This window comes from Salmo trutta, chromosome 10 (genome assembly GCF_901001165.1).
Source record: "Salmo trutta chromosome 10, fSalTru1.1, whole genome shotgun sequence".
Classification (NCBI taxonomy): Eukaryota; Metazoa; Chordata; class Actinopteri; order Salmoniformes; family Salmonidae; genus Salmo; species Salmo trutta.
In genome coordinates, this window is record NC_042966.1 from 40,571,628 (window position 1) to 40,596,398 (window position 24,771).

The window sequence follows — 24,771 nt, forward strand, 5'->3', positions numbered from 1 at the left end:
ACCATCTAGAAGATCATCAAGGTCCTCAGCCACCTGAACCACGGCCTGTTCACCCCACTACAATCTAGAAGATCATCAAGGACCTCAGCCACCCCGAGCCACGGCCTGTTCAACCCGCTGCCATCTAAAAGTTGGAGACAGTACAGGTGCGTCCAAATTGCGACCGAGTGACTGATAAACAGCTTCTATCTCCAGGCCATCAGACTGTTAAATAGTCACCACGAGCCGGCCTCCATCCCAGTACCCAGTCCTGAACCTTAGTCACTGTTATTAACCGGCTACCACCCAGTTACTCTACCCTGCACCTTAGACTGCTGCCCAATGTACATAGTCATGAAACACTGGTCACTGTAATAATGTTTACATACAGTTTTACCCACTTCATATATCCTGTATTCTAGTCATGGTTCATCCTATATAACTACTGCTGTCCACTTCATATGTATATACTGTATTCTAGTCCTGGTTCATCCTATATAACTACTGCTGTCCACTTCATATGTATATACTGTATTCTAGTCCTGGTTCATCCTATATAACTACTGCTGTCCACTTCATATGTATATACTGTATTCTAGTCCTGGTTCATCCTATATAACTACTGGTCCACTTCATATGTATATACTGTATTCTAGTCATGGTTCATCCTATATAACTACTGCTGTCCACACCCCTTCTATTAATTTGCTGTCCATACTGTTTATATACACCAATGGACTGTGACATGCCTCGTTTTCATAGGTATTCTCTATGTAATTTATGCAACAATTTACATATATTTCTTAATTCCTTTGTTTTTATTTTGTGGATGTGTTTTGTATGGATAGATATTACTGCGCTGTTGGAGCTAGAAACATAAACATTTCACTGCAGCAGCGATAACATCTGTAAAAAGAAGAGAAAAAAAATGTACGAGACCAATACAACTTGATTTGATATGTTCAATGCCACTATACCTCAAGGAGAGCTGCTCCTATCAGACATTTGATGTAACTTCTCTGGGAGGTATGTCTAATATATTATGAAGTTGTACACTAGCCTAGCCAGATGGTTGGTTGCAGCTGGTTAGTAAGGAGCGTCTTCAGAGTGAAATGTGGAATAGGGAGTAGAATTTGCCATAGGCAGTCCCATAAAAATGCATGCTCATAGACACACATACGTCTCTCTCTCTCTCTCTTTCTCTCTCTCTCTCTCTCTCTCTCTCTCTCTCTCAGCCCCCTCTGGTTGTGTGTGTTCTCTCTCTCTCTCTCAGCCCCCTCTGGTTGTGTGTGTTCTCCCTCTGGGTCAGCCAAAAGGCTTTTCTTTTGTATAAAACTGAATAAAAGAGTACAATACATTATTCTGCTTCTTCTGCAGGAAACAATGAGCAGCCCTCTGGCAGAGTACAGGTGTGGTGTTACTGGAGGTAGAGTACAGGTCTGGTGTTACTGGAGGTAGAGTACAGGTCTGGAGGTAGAGTTCAGATCTGGAGTTACTGGAGGTAGAGTACAGGTCTGGTGTTACTGGAGGTAGATTACAGGTCTGGTATTACTGGAGGTAGAGTACAGGTCTGGAGGTACAGTTCAGATCTGGAGTTACTGGAGGTACAGGTCTGGTGTTACTGGAGGTAGATTACAGGTCTGGTATTACTGGAGGTAGAGTACAGGTCTGGAGGTAGAGTTCAGATCTGGAGTTACTGGAGGTACAGGTCTGGTGTTACTGGAGGTAGAGTACAGGTCTGGAGTTACTGGAGGTAGAGTACAGGTCTGGAGTTACAGGAGGTAGAGTTCAGGTCTGGTGTTACTGGAGGTAGAGTACAGGTCTGGAGTTACTGAAGGTAGAGTACAGGTCTGGTGTTACTGGAGGTAGAGTACAGGTCTGGAGTTACAGGACGTAGAGTACAGGTCTGGAGGTAGAGTACAGGTCTGGTGTTACTGGAGGTAGAGTACAGGTCTGGAGTTACTGGAGGTAGAGTACAGGTCTGGTGTTACTGGAGGTAGAGTACAGGTCTGGTGTTACTGGAGGTAGAGTACAGGTCTGGTGTTACTGGAGGTAGAGTACAGGTCTAGTGTTACTGGAGGTAGAGTACAGGTCTGGTGTTACTGGAGGTAGAGTACAGGTGTGGTGTTACTGGAGGTAGAGTACAGGTGTGGTGTTACTGGAGGTAGAGTACAGGTCTGGAGGTAGAGTACAGATCTGGAGTTACTGTACATCTCTGTTTTGTTTTCCCAAACCTTCATATTGTTTATTGTATTGGATAGGACCGAGAGAGTTAAAGAGAAAGGTAGCAGAAAGAGTCATCTGACGTGGACAGACTACGTACATATACATGCTACCGTAAATCTTTCATGATTCGACATGATGTGTATTTGTATTTGTATTTATTATGGGCCCCGTTAGCTGCTGCCAAGGCTGGGTTCCGTCAAAATTAAGGCAGTTATACAATTTTAAAAACATTACAATACATTCATAACATATTTCACAGAAGGCCCATACTCCAATACCACATATTTACAAAACCCATGTGTATGTGTGCATAGCGCATATGTTATCATGTGTCTGTATTCATGTGTCTGTGACTATGTTTGTGTTGCTTCACAGTCCCCGCTGTTCCATAAGGTGTATTTTATCTGTTTTTTAAACTGATTCTACTGCTTGCATCACTTACTTGATGTGAAATAGAGGTCCATGTTGTCATGGCTCTATGTAGTACTGTACACCTCCCATAGTCTGTTCTGGACTTGGGGACTGTGAAGAGACCTCTGGTGGCATGTCTTGTGGGGGTATAGATGGTTGTCTGAGCTGTGTGCTAGTCGTTTAAACAGAGAGCTTGGTGCTTTCATCATGTCAATACCTCTCACAAATACAAGTAGTGATGAAGTCAATCTCTCCTCCACTTTAAGCCATGAGAGATTGACATGGATATTATTTATGTTTGCTCCCTGTGTATATCCAAGGGCCAGCCGTGCCGCCCTGTTCTGAGCCAATTGCAATTTTCCTAAGTCCCTCTTTGTGGCATCTGACCACACGAGTCCAGGTGTGACAAAACTAGGGCCTGTAGGACCTGCCTTGTTGATAGTGTTGTTAAGAGGGTAGAAACTAGGGCCTGTAGGACCTGCCTTGTTGATAGTGTTGTTAAGAGGGTAGAAACTAGGGCCTGTAGGACCTGCCTTGTTGATAGTGTTGTTAAGAAGGTAGAAACTAGGGCCTGTAGGACCTGCCTTGTTGATAGTGTTGTTAAGAGGGTAGAAACTAGGGCCTGTAGGACCTGCCTTGTTGATAGTGTTGTTAAGAGGGTAGAAACTAGGGCCTGTAGGACCTGCCTTGTTGATAGTGTTGTTAAGAGGGTAGAAACTAGGGCCTGTAGGACCTGCCTTGTTGATAGTGCTGTTAAGAAGGTAGAAACTAGGGCCTGTAGGACCTGACTTGTTGATAGTGCTGTTAAGAGGGTAGAAACTAGGACCTGTAGGACCTGCCTTGTTGATAGTGCTGTTAAGGCAGAAACTAGGGCCTGTAGGACCTGCCTTGTTGATAGTGTTGTTAAGAAGGTAGAAACTAGGGCCTGTAGGACCTGCCTTGTTGATAGTGTTGTTAAGAAGGTAGAAACTAGGGCCTGTAGGACCTGCCTTGTTGATAGTGTTGTTAAGAAGGCAGATCAACACTTTATTATAGACAGACTTCTCTCCATATCTTAGCTACTGTTGTATCAGCATGTTTTGACCAAGACAGTTTACAATCCAGGGTTACTCCAAGCAGTTTAGTCACCTCAACTTGCTCAATTTCCACATTATTCATTACAAGATTTAGTTGAGGTTTAGGGTTTAGTGAATGATTTATCCCAAATACAATGCTTTTAGTTTAAAAAAATATATATATTTATGACTAACTTATACCTTTCCACCCGATCTGAAACTAACTGCAGCTGTTTGTTAAGTGCCATTACATGACAACTCAGGGATATTTGATAGTGCACAGGCCTGTGGGCCATAAAGCTGTGGCTTCATAGACCACCGTGGACAAGAGTAGGGGTGGAAAGATCTCCTGCATGGATCTATCATCGTATTTGCAGGTCTGAGAAAAAAGCCTTTTATAAACATTTCATGCAATTCTATGTAATTTTACATATTAACGGGAATCTTTTTTTAATACCAAACAAATAAACAAAATTACCGGCAAAGAATGAACAGAGAGATAGGCCTATGTGTTTCTCTTATCATATTTCTTCAATGTTGAATCCGTATGTCTTGTTAGCAACCAAACGGTCCCTGTTTGCAAATTATTAAATCTGAGACGTGATTAGTTATATGAGTATGGTACTTTCAAGTTAGTCCTTCCTTTCCACCCCAGACAGAGTAGGTCTACCTTTCCACCCCAGACAGAGTAGGCCTACCTTTCCACCCCAGACAGAGTAGGTCTACCTTGCCACCCCAGACAGAGTAGATCTACCTTTCCACCCCAGACAGAGTAGGCCTACCTTTCCACCCCAGACAGAGTAGGTCTACCTTTCCACCCCAGACAGAGTAGGCCTACCTTTCCACCCCAGACAGAGTAGGACTACCTTTCCACCCCAGACAGAGTAGACCTACCTTTCCACCACAGACAGAGTAGGCCTACCTTTCCACCCCAGACAGAGTAGACCTACCTTTCCACCCCAGACAGAGTAGACCTACCTTTCCACCCCAGATAGAGTAGGCCTACCTTTCCACCCCAGACAGAGTAGTCCTACCTTTCCACCCCAGACAGAGTAGACCTACCTTTCCACCCCAGACAGAGTAGTCCTACCTTTCCACCCCAGACAGAGTAGACCTACCTTTCCACCCCAGACAGAGTAGACCTACCTTTCCACCCCAGACAGAGTAGACCTACCTTTCCACCCCAGACAGAGTAGTCCTACCTTTCCACCCCAGACAGAGTAGGTCTACCTTTCCACCCCAGACAGAGTAGGCCTACCTTTCCACCCCAGACATAGTCCTACCTTTCCACCCCAGACAGTAGACCTACCTTTCCACCCCAGACAGAGTAGGTCTACCTTTCCACCCCATACAGAGTAGACCTACCTTTCCACCCCAGACAGAGTAGACCTACCTTTCCACCCCAGACAGAGTAGTCCTACCTTTCCACCCCAGACAGAGTAGGCCTACCTTTCCACCCCAGACAGAGTAGGTCTACTTTTCCACCCCAGACAGAGTAGGCCTACCGATGCAGAAAAAATGTGAGCTTTTACTGCTGTCTACTCTTCTTCCATGGCTTAACCTAACAATAGAAGGTCACAAGTGTTTCCCTAAAAGCTTTCTGGGTTTAAATATCTTCTAATGTACAGAAAGTGAATAGCTTTAATCAATTGATAGTGACTTAATTAGATTACTCCCCTAGCAACTCCCCTAGTCAGACTCTGAATATCAAAGAAACAAAACAATGCTATCCCATAATGCATCAGAGTCACATCTTTTTCCGAGTGTTTTACAGCTTCTTTCTAGCATAAAGCATTGTGGACCAAAGTGCTGGTACAGATCACTTTATACTATATATACACAAAGGGATGTGGATTCGGCTATTTCAGCCACACCCACTGCTGACAGGTGTATAAAATTCAGCAAACAGCCATGCAATCTCCATAGACAAACATTGGCAGTAAAATGGCCTTACTGAAAAGCTCAGTGACTTTCAACATGGCACCGTGATAGGATGCCACGTTTCCAAGTCAGTTCGTAAAATGGCTGCCTTGCTAGAGCTTCCCTGGTCAACTGTAAATGTTGTTATTGTGAAGTGGAAACGTGTATGAGCAACAACAGCTCAGCTGCAAAGTGATACGCCACATAAGCTCACAGAACGGGACCGCCAAGTGCTGAAGTAAAACTCGTCTGGCCTCGGTAGCCGCACACAAGCCTAAGATCACCATGCACAATGCCAAGTGTCGGCTGGAGTGGTGTAAAGCTCGCCGCCATTTAATTCTGGAGCAGTGGATACGTGTTCTCTGGAGTGATGAATCACGCTTCACCGTCTGGCAGTCCGACGGACGAATCTGAGTCAGACCGATGCCAGGAGAACACTACCTGCCCCAATGCATAGTGCCAACTGTAACGTTGGGTGGAGGAGGAATAATGGTCTGGGGCTGTTTTTCATGGTTCGGGCCCCTTAGTTCCAGTGAAGGGAAATTTTAACGCTACAGCATACAATGACATTCTAGACAATTCTGTGCTTCCAACCTTGTGGCGGCAGTTTGGGGAAGGCCCTTTCCTGTTTCAACATGACAATGCCCCCCTGCACAAAGCGAGGCTCATACAGATATGGTTTGTCGCAATCGGTGTGGAAGAACTTGACTGGCCTGCACAGAGCCCTGACCTCAACCACATCGAACCTCTTTGAGATGAATTGGAATGCCAACTGCGAGCCAGGCCTAATCGCCCAACATCAGTTCGCAACATTACTAATTCTCTTGTGGCTGAATGGAAGCAAGTCCCAATGTTCCAACATCTAGTGGAAAGCCTTTCCAGAAGAGTTGAGGTTGTTATAGCAGCAAAGGGGGGACGAACTCCATAATAATGCCCATGATCCTAGAATGAGATGTTCGACGAGCACATACTTTGGTCATGTGGTGTTTAATTGGGTCCGTTTTATTGTTTACTGCAAAGTGATACGCCACATAAGCTCATAGAACGGGACCGCCAAGTGCTGAAGTAAAACTCGTTTGGCCTCGGTAGCCGCACACAAGCCTAAGATCACCATGCACAATGCCAAGTGTCTTTTGTCTGACTCCGTTTTATTGTCTATAAAGTCTTAATCTAACAAGGGGTAGGCCTGTGCTTTCTGTGCTTTCTGCTATTTTCTTTAAAAAATAGGCCTATGGCATACCCTTTCATACCCCCTCCATTCCAGTCTTGGTTTTAACTTAACAGCCCTTCACTGACAAGGAGATAGGCTATTTAAAGAGTGCATGGTGGGTGGAGGAATTTAACGACACATCTATGGAAATAGCAGCAGTCTATAGCCTAATATCGTCTGTCAAACAAGTAGGCCCACCTCTTATTTCTAAACTAGGAAGAAACAGGCTCCGACACAAAGCCCTCTTGTTGTTACTAAAGTCGAATTAAAATGGAGACGGTTTAAATGAATTTGCGTACTTTCAGCAACATGAGCTGTCCGATTGATTGTGCTGCAGATGCTGCTTCAAGTTTTAGCACCAACATGCAAGTTACTCGAATCTCGCTTATTGTGAGGTCAATAACTCTGGTAAATACATCAATTCTAGTAGAAGCAAGCGATCAAAGTAGGACCTCTAGTCCTCCTTCTCATCTTCCCGCTCTCCTTTTCAAACTGAACAGAACATAGGCTATAGGCTAGTCTGCGTGCATATGTTGGGACTAAGCCTAATATAAAAAAAATGTTTTTGGAAGAAATCTTTGACTGTCCTCTCTGAACTGCCATCATAACCCTACATAGCACAACCATTGGTTAGGCAGCACAGATATTTGTTTTTGATCAGCAAGAGCAGATTAGGCCAGTGCTCAGGGTTGGAATATCCAATTCAGTTTGTAATGCAGCCTGGTTTTATTTACAACAACATCAGCAGTGCAAAATACTCGTGAAGGACGTACATTTTCTTTGAAATATAACTATGCTCTGTCTCTTCTCCGAGCATACACTTCATAGCACTAAATTTGAGTCTATAGGCTACGGATTATTTGATTGAGACCACACAAATAGCCTAATGTATCGATATTGCGCAATCAGCGGAGAATCAGAGATCAAATCAAATCAAAGTTTATTTGTCACATGCACCGAATACAACAGTTCGAATACAACTGTTACGTTGAGGGATAGGTTGTTATTCTGGCACCACCCTGCCAGGTCTCTGACCTCCTCCCTAAAGGCTGTTTCGTCGTTGTCGGTGATCAGGCCTACCACTATTGTGTCGTCTGCAAACTTAATGATGGTAAAGGAGGGGACTGAGCACGCACCCCTGGGGGACTCCAGTGTTGAGGATCAGCGTGGCAGATGTGTTGCTACCTACCCTCACCACCTGGGGGCGGCCCGTCAGGAAGTCTGAGGGGCGGCATTGGGCACACATCGATATATAACCTAATAAAATAACTAATTCTAACAACATTGAGAAATATTGTAGAATTTTGGAAGGGGAGATTCGGCCCAATAGACTTGCCCGTAACTTGCAACGAGAGAGGGTGGAGCTCGTCGTTCTGGTTCCAATCCTCGTTCTATCTCTTCTCTTAAAATACAGAACTTAATTGAGCATCTGACCAATTACACAAGCCTTTAGTTCTGGGTTAACCAAGAATACTGAAAGAGCGACAGATCAGAACCCATGCTGGCAGCGGTACGTATGTTATATGTGTTCTAGAGACAGTGGTTTAGAACGCTATACCAGGCCATGTACGTCACCCATGGACCGAGTCAAAAGTAGTGCTCTATGTTGGGAATAGGGTGCCATTTGGGACGCAGCCTGAGATGTAAGTCTGTCTGACTTTTGTCTGACTCCAGTAGAATTACAGATGTCCCTATTGTTGAGTTAATGTCTCCCCCCAAGCTTTCAGTCTCAGTCTCATTCTCTAAAATGTCTTAGTATTTTCAAAGGTTTAGCTGTGAAGCTTTATCCTTGATCTCTCTCTCGCGTGCTCTCTCTCTCGTTCTCGCTTTCTCTCGCTCTCTCGTTCTCGCTTTCTCTCGCTCTCAAGTTCTCTAGCTCTCACCCAACTCTCTCTCTCTCTCTCTCTCTCTCTCTCTCTCTCTCTCTCTCTCTCTGCATCCCAATTTATTTTCCCCAGGGCTCCCCCGTTTCATGGATCTAGTCAGCGTAAAAGTTAAGAGTCTCAAGGCCTCACCTAAAGCTACAGTAATCATGGAGTAGTTTGAACTATTAGTACCACAGGCCTAGCAGTGGCAGACGTGTGGGATGAGACGGCCTTGGATGGGGAGGAGGGAAGAGAGGATGTAAGGGGAAGAAGGTGTAAGGAGGGGAAAGGGGGTCTCTTACACCTCACCTAAAGCTACTGTAATCACACTGTTAGATCTATTAGCACCGCAGGCCTGGCATGTGGGATGAATCGGATCCAAGTAAAAGCAGAGGAGAGGAGGGGGGCATAGGAGGAGAAGGTAGGAGTCTCAAGGCCTCACCTAAAAGTACTGCAATTATGGTGGTATAGATCTATGCTGTAGCATCGCAGGCCTGGCAGGAGAAGATGGTGGTGGATGGGGGGGGGGGGGGCCTCACCTAAAACTACTGTGTATCATCCTGGCAGACATGTGGCAGCCATTCTCCTTCACAGATCATCTCCCCCATGTGGTTTCCCAAGATGCCTTGGATGGGGTGAGGGAGGAAGGGGAGGGAGGAGGGAGATGGGGGGGTAGCGGTAGAGGACTGGGGATGTGATTTTCAGGAAGGGAGATTTTGAGATGCTGGATAGACTGCTCATGCTAATAAACCATCTGGGCATAGCTAGCACTGAGTGATGGGTTCACCTCTCATCGTACCAGTTAAAGGGGTAATTCGCAGTTGAAACAATAACAAAGTGCCTTCCCTGCCACTGGCTCAGTAAAAAGCTGAGGGATGGGTCTGGAGAAATATAACAACTCTCAAATTCATAGACAAAACTTTGGATGCAAGAACTGACATTCCATTATGTCTATATAATTTCGGGTTTGACAGTTAAACTAAGCTAATGAGGCATTTCTATATTCTTCACAAATCAGTGGGTACATATCATACATTTTTAAATGGTTGCAGCAACTGCAGATTGCCCCATTTAAATCTGCTCAACGTCAAAGGCAGGTATGAATAGAATGATTGTATCCGGCAACATTTCGGACAATAGCAAACATTTCATTCTTTGATCTAAACATATTGCGTTAGCACTCAGTATGTGGTAGCTAATGAGGTCTCAAGTTTTTACCTCGCCTGAGGTAGAAAACCTCATGATAAGCTGTAGACCACACTACTTACCGAGAGAGTTTTCATCTACAGTTGAAGTCAGAAGTTTAGTACCACCTTAGCCAAATATACACTGCTCAAAAAAATAAAGGGAACACTAAAATAACATCCTAGATCTGAATGAATGAAATAAATTATTTCATAAATTATGAATGAATAATTTCTTTACATAGTTGAATGTGCTGACAACAAAATCACACAAAAATAATCAATGGAAATCCAATTTATCAACCCATGGAGGTCACACTCAAAATTAAAGTGGAAAACCACACTACAGGCTGATCCAACTTTGATGTAATGTCCTTAAAACAAGTCAAAATGAGGCTCAGTAGTGTGTGTGGCCTCCACGTGCCTGTATGACCTCCCTACAACGCCTGGCCATGCTCCTGATGAGGTGGCGGATAGTCTCCTGAGGCATCTCCTCCCAGACCTGGACTAAAGCATCCGCCAACTCCTGGACAGTCTGTGGTGCAACGTGGCGTTGGTGGATGGAGCGAGACATGATGTCCCAGATGTGCTCAGTTGGATTCAGGTCTGGGGAACGGGAGGGCCAGTCCATAGCATCAATGCCTTCCTCTTGCAGAAACTTCTGACACACTCCATCCACATGAGGTCTAGCATTGTCTTGCATTAGGAGGAACCCAGGGCCAACCGCACCAGCATATGGTCTCACAAGGGGTCTGAGGATCTCATCTCGGTACCTAATGGCAGTCAGGCTACCTCTGGCGAGCACATGGAGGGCTGTGCGACCCCCCAAAGAAATGCCACCCCACACCATGACTGACCCACCGCCAAACCGGTCATGCTGGAGAATGTTGCAGGCAGCAGAACATTCTCCACGGCGTCTCCAGACTCTGTCACGTCTGTCACTTGTGCTCAGTGTGAACCTGCTTTCATCTGTGAAGAGCACTGGGCGCCAGTGGCGAATTTGCCAATATTGGTGTTCTCTGGCAAATGCCAAACGTCCTGCACGGTGTTGGGCTGTAAGCACAACCCCCACCTGTGGACGTCGGGCCCTCATACCACCCTCATGGAGTCTGTTTCTGACCGTTTGAGCAAACACATGCACATTTGTGGCTTGCTGGAGGTCATTTTGCAGGGCTCTGGCAGTGCTCCTCCTGCTCCTCCTTGCACAAAGGCGGAGGTAGCGGTCCTGCTGCTGGGTTGTTGCCCTCCTACGGCCTCCTTCACGTCTCCTGATGTACTGGCCTGTCTCCTGGTAGCGCCTCCATGCTCTGGACACTACGCTGACAGACACAGCAAACCTTCTTGCCACAGCTCGCATTGATGTGCTATCTTGGATGAGCTGCACTACCTGAGCCACTTGTGTGGGTTGTAGACTCCGTCATATGCTACCACTAGAGTGAAAGCACTACCAGCATTCAAAAGTGACCAAAACATCAGCCAGGAAGCATAGGAACTGAGAAGTGGTCTGTGGTCACCACCTGCAGAACCACTCCTTTATTGGGGGTGTCTTGATAATTGCCTATAATTTCCACCTGTTGTGTATTCCATTTGCACAACAGCATGTGAAATTTATTGTCAATCAGTGTTGCTTCCTAAGTGGACAGTTTGATTTCACAGAAGTGTGATTGACTTGGAGTTACATTGTGTTGTTTAAGTGTTCCCTTTATTTTTTTGAGCAGTGTTTTTAAACTCAGTTTTTCACAATTCCTGACATTTAATCCTCATAAAAATTACCTGTCTTGGGTCAGTTAGGATCACCATATTATTTTAAGAATGTGAAATGTCAGAATAATAGTAGAGAGAATGATTTATTTCAGCTTTTATTTCTTTCATCACATTCAGAAGTTTACATACACTCAATTAGTATTTGGTAGCATTGCCTTTAAATTGTTTAACTTGGGTCAAACGTTTCAGGTAGCCTTCCACAAGCTTCCAACAATAAGTTGGGTGGATTTTGGCCCATTCCTCCTGACAGAGCTGGTGTAACAGGTTTGTAGGCCTCCTTGCTCGCACATGCTTTTTTCAGTTCTGCCCACACATTTTCTACAGGAATGAGGTGAGGAATTTGTAAAAGCAAGTCAAATACATTGACTTTGTTGTCCTTAAGCCATTTTGCCACAACTTTGGAATCATGCTTGGGGTCATTGTCCATTTGGAAGATTTGGTAAGGGTCCTCAGTTCCTCAAAATATTCAACAGCTTCACCATTTTAGGGTGTGAGCACCTCTGCCTGCAGACACTCAAGGACCCTGAGTGTGAACGGGTCACCTATTCAGCCACGTAGTCCGGGCCTGATGAATGAAAGTAATCTTCGTCTGCAGACTACACACACACAGACACACACACACACATTCCCATGAGGAAGTAAAAGAGGTGTCCTTCACCAAAGACAGTACAGAACAGAATGACTATAGACATAAATGGCTTCTCCAATAGAAATCCACGATCATGCTTGTCATGGAGCTGTTGGCTAGCTAAGCTCATGTGCAGAAACACGTCATAGGGTCTAACGGTTGTCTCGTGCCAAATCAAAAAGGCACTGCTTCAACAATAAAGTTGTTTTTGACCAAAAACGTTGGAGTGACAACATGTTCAACTACTTACAGGTTTTTTTCAATTGCTAACATCAAAACTGAAGTCACACTGTCAAAACTGAAGTCACATGAAGTCACACGGTCAAAACTGAAGTCACACGGTCAAAACTGAAGTCACACGGTCAAAACTGAAGTCACACGGTCAAAACTGAAGTCACACTGTCAAAACTGAAGTCACACTGTCAAAACTGAAGTCAAACAGTCACACTGTCAAAACTGAAGTCACACTGTCAAAACTGAAGTCACACGGTCAAAACTGAAGTCACACGGTCAAAACTGAAGTCACACAGTCAAAACTGAAGTCACACGGTCAAAACTGAAGTCACACGGTCAAAACTGAAGTCACACGGTCAAAACTGAAGTCACACTGTCAAAACTGAAGTCAAACAGTCACACGGTCAAAACTGAAGTCACACGGTCAAAACTGAAGTCACACGGTCAAAACTGAAGTCACACGGTCAAAACTGAAGTCACACTGTCAAAACTGAAGTCACACGGTCAAAAATGAAGTCAAACAGTCAAAACTGAAGTCACAGTCACACTGTCAAAACTGAAGTCACACAGTCAAAACTGAAGTCACACAGTCACACGGTCAAAACGGAAGTTACACTGTCAAAACTGAAGTCACACGGTCAAAACTGAAGTCACATGATCAATACTGAAGTCACACGGTCAAAACTGAAGTCACACGGTCAAAACTGAAGTCACACGGTCAAAACTGAAATCACACTGTCAAAACTGAAGTCACACAGTCACACGGTCAAAACGGAAGTTACACTGTCAAAACTGAAGTCACACGGTCAAAACTGAAATCACACTGTCAAAACTCTTCAGTCAGCGAAACAGAAGTGTATGTGGACCAAACTGTGAATAATTTTTCATAGCTTTCACACAAAATGCATTCAATGTTTTTAGTCTCGTTACCAAACAGGATACATACACAGCTATGCATAATGTAAAGTACTGTAAAACTGTGGATTTACTGTATTTTAGAGAGTAATGGAAATGGAAGCCAGGCAAACTGTGCATACATTCATCTTTGTGGATAAAGCTGGATTCAACCTAGCAAAAAAAACACTGCAGGGGAAGAAATGTGATTGGACAGAGAGCAGCCGTGGATGTCCCAGGCCAGAGAAGAGTTAACATCACAATGTGTGCAGCACTGTCCCATGATGGTTTGCTGTTACACAAACCAGTCATTGGCCCCTACAATACAGAGAGGCTCATTTCTTTTCTGGATGACCTGCATAATCGACTTGTGCCAGCGGAGGAGAGAGGGGCAGGAAACTCCCCTACCTTCGTTGTTGTGTGGGATAATGTGGCATTCCACCACTCTGCTACAGTCACAGACTGGTTTACTGCACATCCCAGGATGTCAGTACTATTCCTGCCTCCATACTCCCACTTCCTAAACCTCATAGAGGAGTTTCTCTCTGCGTGGAGGTGGAAGGTTTATGACCACCATCCACATGACCAGATGTCCTTACTGGAGGCCATGAATGCGGGGTGTGGAGACACTTCTCCTGAAGACTGCCAGGGTTGGATTAGACATTCCAGAAGATACTTTCCAAGATGCATCACCAGAGAAGACATAAGATGTGATGTTGATGAGAACTTATGGCCAAATGCAGGAGAGAGGGAGAACTAGAACCCTCACAGTACTGTACAGTATGAGTGATTATACTAGACATGTTGATGAGAACCCTCACAGTACTGTACAGTATGAGTGATTATACTATACATGTTGATGAGAACTAGAACCCTCACAGTACTCTACAGTATGAGTGATTATACTATACATGTTGATGAGAACTAGAACCCTCACAGTACTGTACAGTATGAGTGATTATACTATACATGTTGATGAGAACTAGAACCCTCACGGTACTGTACAGTATGAGTGATTATACTACACATGTTGATGAGAACTAGAACCCTCACAGTACTGTACAGTATGAGAGATTATACTATACATGTTGATGAGAACTAGAACCCTCACAGTACTGTACAGTATGAGTGATTATACTAGACATGTTGATGAGAACTAGAACCCTCACAGTACTGTACAGTATGAGTGATTATACTATACATGTTGATGAGATCTAGAACCCTCACAGTACTGTACAGTATGAGTGATTATACTATACATGTTGATGAGAACTAGAACCCTCACGGTACTGTACAGTATGAGTGATTATACTATACATGTTGATGAGATCTAGAACCTTCACAGTACTGTACAGTATGAGTGATTATACTATACATGTTGATGAGAACCCTCACAGTACTCTACAGTATGAGTGATTATACTATACATGTTGATGAGAACTAGAACCCTCACAGTACTGTACAGTATGAGTGATTATACCATACATGTTGATGAGAACTAGAACCCTCACAGTACTGTACAGTATGAGTGATTATACTAGACATGTTGATGAGGACTAGAACCCTCACAGTATTGTACAGTATGAGTGATTATACTACACATGTTGATGAGAACTAGAACCCTCACAGTACTGTACAGTATGAGTGATTATACTATACATGTTGATGAGAACTAGAACCCTCACAGTACTGTACAGTATGAGTGATTATACTATACATGTTGATGAGAACCCTCACAGTACTCTACAGTATGAGTGATTATACTATACATGTTGATGAGAACTAGAACCCTCACAGTACTGTACAGTATGAGTGATTATACTATACATGTTGATGAGGACTAGAACCCTCACAGTACTGTACAGTATGAGTGATTATACTATACATGTTGATGAGAACTAGAACCCTCACAGTACTGTACAGTATGAGTGATTATACTAGACATGTTGATGAGAACTAGAACCCTCACGGTACTGTACAGTATGAGTGATTATACTATACATGTTGATGAGAACTACAACCCTCACAGTACTGTACAGTATGAGTGATTATACTACACATGTTGATGAGAACTAGAACCCTCACAGTACTGTACAGTATGAGTGATTATACTATACATGTTGATGAGAACTAGAACCCTCACGGTACTGTACAGTATGAGTGATTATACTATACATGTTGATGAGAACTAGAACCATCACAGTACTGTACAGTATGAGTGATTATACTATACATGTTGTTTATGAGAACTAGAACCCTCACTACTGTACAGTAGGAGTGATTATACTATACATGTTGATGAGAACTAGAACCCTCACAGTACTGTTCAGTATGAGTGATTATACTAGACATGTTGTTTATGAGAACTAGAACCCTCACAGTACTGTACAGTAGGAGTGATTATACTATACATGTTGATGAGAACCCTCACAGTACTGTACAGTATGAGTGATTATACTATACATGTTGATGAGAACTAGAACCCTCACAGTACTGTACAGTATGAGTGATTATACTATACATGTTGATGAGAACTAGAACCCTCACAGTACTGTACAGTAGGAGTGATTATACTATACATGTTGATGAGAACTAGAACCCTCACAGTACTCTACAGTATGAGTGATTATACTAGACATGTTGATGAGAACTAGAACCCTCACAGTACTGTACAGTATGAGTGATTATACTATACATGTTGATGAGAACTAAAACCCTCACAGTACTGTACAGTATGAGTGATTATACTATACATGTTGATGAGAACTAGAACCCTCACAGTACTGTACAGTATGAGTGATTATACTATACATGTTGATGAGAACTAGAACCCTCACAGTACTGTACAGTATGAGTGATTATACTATACATGTTGATGAGAACCCTCACAGTACTGTACAGTATGAGTGATTATACTATACATGTTGATGAGAACTAGAACCCTCACAGTACTGTACAGTATGAGTGATTATACTATACATGTTGATGAGAACTAGAACCCTCACAGTACTGTACAGTATGAGTGATTATACTAGACATGTTGATGAGAAATAGAACCCTCACAGTACTGTACAGTATGAGTGATTATACTAGACATGTTGATGAGAACTAGAACCCTCACAGTACTGTACAGTATGAGTGATTATACTAGACATGTTGATGAGAACTAGAACCCTCACAGTACTGTACAGTATGAGTGATTATACTAGACATGTTGATGAGAACTAGAACCCTCACAGTACAGTACAGTATGAGTGATTATACTAGACATGTTGTTGACGTCATTTTTTTTGTCATTTTTATTGCAACTCTGGAATTTCAGGAATTTGTTTTTTTGTTTAAACTTTTTATTTTTCACAAGTAAATTACTACTGTGGCTACTGTGGCTCAGTTGGTAGAGCATGGTGTTTTCAATGGTGTTTGCAACGCCAGGGTTGTGGGTTCGATTCCCACGGGGGCCAGTACGAGAAGAAAAAAAAATGTATGAATTGAAATGTATGCATTGTAAGTCGCTCTGGATAAGAGTGTCTGCTAAATGACTAAAAATGTAAAAAATGTAAAAACAAATATAGAAAAAATAAATTCTATTGAAGCAAATTGCTGCATTTCTGTTTCATTCTTGTTACATATAATTTAGTACAGTCAATAAAGTGAAAAGGTGTTATTCTTATTCTATAATGAAATACTGATTTATGTGAAAAATCTTTCAAACTTCAATGAAAAAACTGAATCATTTATGTAATACTCCCTGTTGTTAGTGTTTTTCAGGTCAGTGTGTTATGAGGGACAATGAATGCTTTCTGAGGGAGAATTATTGCCACTGTTATGGTCGAACAAGCTTATTTTGATACATGTATGGAGTGTTTTGGTGGTTTGAGGGAGTTTTGGAGGTGAGATGAACTGTTTGGCCAAGATGCGTGTTGGTAACGCAGACTGTGTGAAGAGCTTTGAAAAAGTGGCTTCAGTATTGACCGATGCTTGTTAGCAATTGAAAAAAAAAACTGTAAGACATTAGCGGTTGAGAGCAGTTAAGAGTTTTAAGCCAGTAACTTAAAGGTTGCTGGTTCGAATCCCCGAGCCGAATAGGTGAAAAATCTGTTGATGTGCCCTGGAGCAAGGCACTTAACCCTAATGGCTCCTGTAAGTCACTCTGGATAAGCGCGTCAGCTAAATGACCTAAAAAATTCAACAATAAATAAAATACAAATCTAGGTTGTGACTTTAAATTTCTAGAAAATTAACAACGAAGAAATAAGATTTTACGGTCCTGCTGCAGCTGTACCCAGAGAGAGACCAACCGAGAGAGAGAGACCAACCGAGAGAGAGAGAGAGACCAACCGAGAGAGAGAGAGAGAGCAACCGAGAGAGAGAGAGAGACCAACCGAGAGAGAGAGAGAGACCAACCGAGAGAGAGAGAGAGACCAACCGAGAGAGAGAGAGACCAACCGAGAGAGTTACCAACCGAGAGAGAGAGAGACCAACCGAGAGAGAGAGAGACAGAGAGAGAGAGAGAGAGAGACCAACCGAGAGAGAGAGAGAGACCAACCGAGAGAGAGAGAGAGACCAACCGAGAGAGAGAGACACGAGAGAGAGAAACCAACCGAGAGAGAGAGAAACCAACCGAGAGAGAGAGAGACAGACCGAGAGAGAGACCGACCGAGAGAGAGAATGAGAGAGAGAGAGACAGAGAGACCGACCGAGAGAGAGAAAGAGACCAACCGAGAGAGAGAGACAGAGAGACCGAGAGAGAGAGACTGAGAGAGAGAGACCGAGAGAGAGAGACCGAGAGAGAGAGACCGAGAGAGACCGAGAGAGAGAGAGACCGAGAGACCGAGAGACCAACCAAGAGAGAGAGAGACCGAGAGAGAGAGAGGGAGACCGAGAGAGAGAGACCGAGAGAGAGAGAGAGACCGAGAGACCAACCAAGAGAGAGAGAGACCGAGAGAGAGAGGGAGACCGAGAGAGAGAGACCGAGAGAGAGAGAGAGACCGAGAGACCAACCAGAGAGAGAGAGACCGAGAGAGAGAGACCGAGAGAGAGAGAGAGAGACCGAGAGACCAACCAAGAGAGAGAGACCGAGAGAGAGAGACCGAGAGAGAGAGACCGAGAGAGAGAGAAACCGAGAGAGAGAGAGACTGAGAGACCAACCAAGAGAGAGAGAGAGAGAGCACCTCTCCATTATTTGAACCTCTCAAGACCTCACTAAGATGTCACTGCAGGGCAATAACAAGTAGTTTCAGGAAGATCTCCATTACCTCATTCTTACAGCTGTTCTTGTGCATAGCGTCTCTACAATAGTACAATAGCCCAGTGTTGTCTTTCCATTATTTGGAAGTGCATGTCAATAAGCAATAGTTTCCGGAGGAGATATCTATTGTCTCTCGTCTCTCTTCTCTTAGTACTTAAAACTATTCTGCTGCTTTCCTCCCTTCTACAGTAAAACAATATCACAGGGCTTTCCTCCCTTCTACAGTAAAATAATATCACAGGGCTTTCCTCCCTTCTACAGAAAAATAATATCACAGGGCTTTCCTCCCTTTTACAGTAAAACAATAGCACAGGGCTTTCCTCCCTTCTACAGTAAAACAATAGCACAGGGCTTTCCTCCCTTCTACAGTAAAACAATAGCACAGGGCTTTCCTCCCTTCTACAGTAAAACAATACCACAGGGCTTTCCTCCCTTCTACAGTAAAACAATAGCACAGGGCTTTCCTCCCTTCCACAGTAAAACAATAGCACAGGGCTTTCCTCCCTTCCACAGTAAAACAATAGCCCAGGGCTTTCCTCCCTTTTACAGTAAAACAATAGCACAGGGCTTTCCTCCCTTCTACAGTAAAACAATAGCACAGGGCTTTCCTTCCTCCACTCCCTCATCCAAACCTAAAACTACATTATAGAGGTGTACTTATCAATGGCACTTTGGGAGTAATAACTAATAATGATCAACTTTTCCAAGGCTTTCCTATACACTAGTACACTTGTCTCATGTGTCCCTACCTGCATCACATTTGGATGATGAAGATGTAGTTATTGTACTTATTGCTACCACTTTGGGAGTGATAAACGGAATATACAACAGCTCTAGAAACCCATCTCACAGCACTAACATTATCATGCTCCTCAGGTGCATGGAGACAGGCAATATCATTACCGACTGTACGGTGAAGGAAATCTTTCAGGAAAGAGTTTCAGGAGACTGGGAGGGAAGTAGAGGGGAGCATGAGGGGAGGGAGGAAGACAGCGAGGCAGGGAAGGAAAGAGGGAGAGAGAGAGCAGAGCGGAGGATAGAAGGGAGTGGGTGGATGACAGGAGTGTGGGGGAAAGAGAGAGGGGGAGAGGATGGGTGGCAGGAGTGTGGGGGAAAGAGAGAGGGGGAGAGGATGGGTGGCAGGAGTGTGGGGGAAAGAGAGAGTGGATGACAGGAATGTAGGGGAAAAAGAGAGTGAGAGGGAGGGAGGGAGTGAGTGGAAGACAGGAGTGTAGGGGAAAGCGAGATGGGGAGAGATGGGGAGAGGGAATGTTAAGGGAGGGAGGGAGGGAGGGAGAGAATGGTTGGATATGATGGGAGGCAGCGTAGAGGGAACAAAATATTCTCCATGTTGGGAGGCAGAATAGAGGGAACAAAATATTCTCCATGATAGGAGGCAGAGCAGAGGGAACAAAACATTCTCCATGATAGGAGGCAGAGTAGAGGGAACAAAACACTATCCACGTGAGAGGCGGATGAAGATGAAGGCCTGACACTGTTTTCTGTCTAGGAGTTGGGGAGGTGGAGAAAGAGAGAGAGAGAGCGAGAGACAGAGAGTCATACAGAGAGTGTCACATCTGCTCCTGCAACACCCTCTACTGCTCATCCTGTGTCTCCTTGACCTGCCACCACCCTCTCCGTGTGTGATTGTGTGGGCAGAGACAGTTGTGCTGGAGTCAGAGCAGATCCCCACCAGCTGCAACCTGTTCCAAAATCAAGATCTTTACAAATACTCAGTCCTGCCACACCGCCAGATCGTAATCTCTGCTCAGTCAGTCTACGTTCCTATCCGTTTGTTACTATTCAGATCTTGTTATGCGTTTTTTCCTGTTTTCCCTTGTCTGACGCCGTTTTCCTCTCCGCTACAGTTCTGCCCGCTCTGACTCTGGTCCCTGTCTCCAGTCCCACGTCTCGTCATCCTGCTGACCTGGATTCCCCACTACTACTCCCTTGGATTCCCCTCCGGACCTGCTTACCCTGTGCCAACCCCTCTCGCTTCAGCCTCCGCACCTGGTTTCCAGCAACCTGCTCAAGCTTCCCCTGACCTGCACTCCATCTCCCCCTGTGTCTCAATAAATACCTTGGTTACTTCATCCCAGTCTCCTCGTCTGAGTCTGCTCTTGGGTTCCCCTGTTCCACTCCGCTTAACAGAGAGAGAGAGAGAGAGATTGTGAACGAGAGGGAGCTAGAGAGAGAGAGACGCACACTAGCTATCTATACACCCCTTCTGCCCTTCAGCTCCAATCCTCCATGGTCCCTTAGCCGTCAGAGACGGTGACTGGTTGCTCTTGGCTACTGGGCTCAGAGATGAGATGAGAGCGGAGGGGTGTGTGTGTGTTTGTGTGGAGGGTTGGGTGGCAGGGGAGGTAGAGACTGGGAGCCGCAGAAAATAACGTCTGTTTGTTTATCTATTGTCTCTGTGAAACAGCCCTGCTTTCCTGTGAATGCTCCCTGGGACTCCCTTACAGAGAAATGCCCTTTTCAGCAGAGTGCTGACTGGCTGGTTGGTTGTCTGGTTGGTGGGTTGGCTGGCTGGGTGGTCCAAAAGGAATACTCAGATTGATTCTCGAGTTGCCCCTCAAACACTGCACAAATAATCCATAGACCTTCTCACTTTGTAAAGTACCTGCCAGTAAAGTTAGACGTAAAGTAATGAGGAACAGAGTTACAGTACATGGCATGACAGTCATCAATCTAAACAGAAGCAGGCATTACCTTGGAAGACTTGAGGGATTTTGTCCTTGTAGATCCTGTAGTCTGTGTCCAGGAAGACACAGAAGATAACATGTTCGATCTGCACAGAAAGGAAAGAAAAGAGAGAGAGAGAGAAAGAGAGAGGATTCCATTATTCCACTATTGCTATTAATTTCACATTCAACTCCGGACCATCGGGACTGGCAGATCACAAAATAGCTGCTAAATGGACAAAATTAGGAAAAATTGAGGAACCTATGATACCAGTCTACCCCGGGGAAACCCAATCAGCCACAATCAGACCGTATGTCATGATCGTCGTAATGAGCGGACCAAAGCGCAGCGGATGTTGAGTTCCACCTGTTTATTACAAAGTGAAACTTTAAGCAAAAAAAAAAACAATACGTGACTACATTGTGCACAAACACAAAACAATATCCCACAAAACACAGTTGGGGAAATGGCTACCTAAATATGATCCCCAATCAGAGGCAACGATAAACAGCTGCCTCTAATTGGGAACCATATTAGCACCGACATAGAAATAAACATACTAGATCACCCCCCAGTCACGCCCTGACCTACTACACCATAGAGAATCAAGGGCTCCCTATGGTCAGGTCGTGACACCGTAAGCACAGTTCAGAATATCCAATTAGCCAATTAGCTGTCTTCCCAGTACAGACCACCAGACTGTCTTTGTTCCAAATGTCACCCTATTCCCTATATAGTACACTACTTTTGACCAAGGCCCATAGGGTCTAAAGTAGTGCACTATATAAGGAATAGGGTGACGTTTGGGACACAAACCCATGTCCCACTAGTTGCAGATGTGGGATCCACTATTGAACAGGCGCTATATGAATATTACTGAGTTTAATACTAGCCCCCTACTACTGTAGCAGACCATCACTAACCTGTGATTCATTGTAAAGTTTGAGTGCTACTATCTAATTATTAGTCATTCATAACCACTATAGTAATCATCTCAAGCCGACACATTGGAGGGATTTTGCATCTATATTACTTTGGCAAAAATCTAATTGTACCCTATAAATGTAAATGTATTATTTTTCAGTTACTATATCCTCTTTAAATTCATTTCCTTAAGTCTCATTTGAGGTTCTGAAGATTTCCCTGTGTGGGTTGCTATATATTTATTCATATTACGCCAATAAGCAACAATTCAAGAGCCATTCAAAAACATTATTTAAATATAAATCCCTGTCTTCAAATGCTGAATACATTGTATACATATCACTGAGATAATGTTTGCTCAAATGAACAATAACGTGATGGAATGGGAAACCGCTGTGAGACTCTATCCACAGCTCACCCCCAGCCTCCTCTCCACAGCTCACCCCCAGCCTCCTCTCCACAGCTCACCCTCAGCCTCCTCTCCACAGCTCACCCTCAGCCTCCTCTCCACAGCTCACCCTCAGCCTCCTCTCCACAGCTCACCCTCAGCCTCCTCTCCACAGCTCACCCCCAGCCTCCTCTCCACAGCTCACCCTCAGCCTCCTCTCCACAGCTCACCCTCAGCCTCCTCTCCACAGCTCACCCTCAGCCTCCTCTCCACAGCTCACCCTCAGCCTCCTCTCCACAGCTCACCCCCAGCCTCCTCTCCACAGCTCACCCTCAGCCTCCTCTCCACAGCTCACCCTCAGCCTCCTCTCCACAGCTCACCCCCAGCCTCCTCTCCACAGCTCACCCCCAGCCTCCTCTCCACAGCTCACCCTCAGCATCCTCTCCACAGCTCACCCTCAGCCTCCTCTCCACAGCTCACCCTCAGCCTCCTCTCCACAGCCTACCCTCAGCCTCCTCTCCACAGCTCACCCTCAGCCTCCTCTCCACAGCTCACCCCCAGCCTCCTCTCAACAGCTGACCCCCAGCCTCCTCTCCACAGCTCACCCCCAGCCCCCTCTCCACAGCTCACCCTCAGCCTCCTCTCCACAGCTCTCCCTCAGCCTCCTCTCTACAGCTCACCCTCAGCCTCCTCTCCACAGCTCACCCTCAGCCTCCTCTCCACAGCTCACCCCCAGCCTCCTCTCCACAGCTCACCCTCAGCCTTCTCTCCACCTTTCTATTATTAAATACCACACCCTCTCCACACAGCAAGCAGGCATGAAATACAGTACAAAAACACATGACATAATATTATCCAAATAACTACTACAGTAAACTTAACTGTTCTGTAATGTTCCATTTTAATACAAAACTCTTAGTTTGCACTCATTCAAAAATGTAAATGTATTTTTATTTAACATTTTTTATTTAACCTTTATTTAACTAGGCAATAGAAGAGTACTAAAGAGAAGTATGTTGTTTTCCTGTCTATCCTGTCTGTCTATCCGTTCGGCCGCCTTGGCGAGACAAAAAAATTGCCGCCCCGCACAAGAATAGTCCCAGTAAGCAAAAGGATGTTGAAAAGACGTCTAAAATATGTATTTTCCAGACATTGACGTTAGGTTCAATTTAGGTTTTGAATGAAAGGTGAAAATACGTATTTTCCGGACGTTGATAATACATATTTTCCAGATGTTGAAATCAGGTACATTTTCAGTTCTGATTGAAAGTTGAAAATATGTCATTCATAAATGTCTATGTTTGGGCCCCGGTAGGAGATTATGACATAGGGTTTCACACAAGTGTGTTAAAATCCATTTAATTCGTTTTATTTAGAAATTCTTAATACTTAAAAGATAAGTCTAGTTGTCCTATTTGAATTATTTATATAAAACATGGGGAGGAAATGGTGTTGTACATGCCACCATTAATATCTGCACTATGAGGAGACAATGTAAAGTCAATCTTTCTAACTCAGCTGCACATTCATTTTCTTTATTCTTTCTTTGTTGTTCCTTTTCCATACAATCCATTATGTACAATTGCACTAAAAATGATTTGAATAATTAACATTTTTAAATCCCAGCAGATTTTTCAATTAAGTTCAGGAGCAAAAGGTTTTCAATAATTGTATCAAATTCATAAAAACTTCATTGGAATATAAATAATAAGATGAAATAATATTGGAATATAACATTTAATAACAATAACTTAACTAATGAACTCACTGTGACATTGATGTGGCAACTATCTTATGCTCTGCTATTGCCTGATTCTAATTTGTACCTGTACTCTAGGTTACATAAATCTATCCCCAGCAAAATTGGAGCACAACTCATGAGCCCACCTCCTGCACTGCTCATACCTCATCCAATTCCCACCTGTGACTGAAAACAGTGGGAGAGATGCCAATTGAAAATCTCTCTCTTAAAAAACGTAGCTAGCTATATGACATAAAATGCTATGTAAAATAGCTAAAAGGCTATGAAGTTGCATTAACTGAAAAGCTATCAGTCACTAGTGGAAACATGTACAACTGAAATTAAGTTACGTTATCTTTTTTGATGTACTTCACCTCAGACAATCTGGTAGTAAGGTTGCTAGCTAGTACTC

General features: G+C 44.1%; 1 protein-coding gene across 1 annotated transcript; it reads left to right on the forward strand.

Annotated features, from left to right (window-relative positions):
- The first annotated feature begins 22,607 nt into the window (after window positions 1–22,607).
- Window positions 22,608–23,405, forward strand: LOC115200897 (extensin-like). The gene has a single exon (XM_029764012.1). The coding sequence runs from the start codon at window positions 22,608–22,610 to the stop codon at window positions 23,403–23,405; it is 798 nt and encodes a 265-aa protein (XP_029619872.1).
- Window positions 23,406–24,771: the final 1,366 nt, after the last annotated feature.

Coding starts and splice junctions, on each gene's coding strand:
- LOC115200897 (XM_029764012.1), top strand. CDS start 22,608: ATGGAATGGGAAACCGCTGTGAGACTCTATCCACAGCTCACCCCCAGC.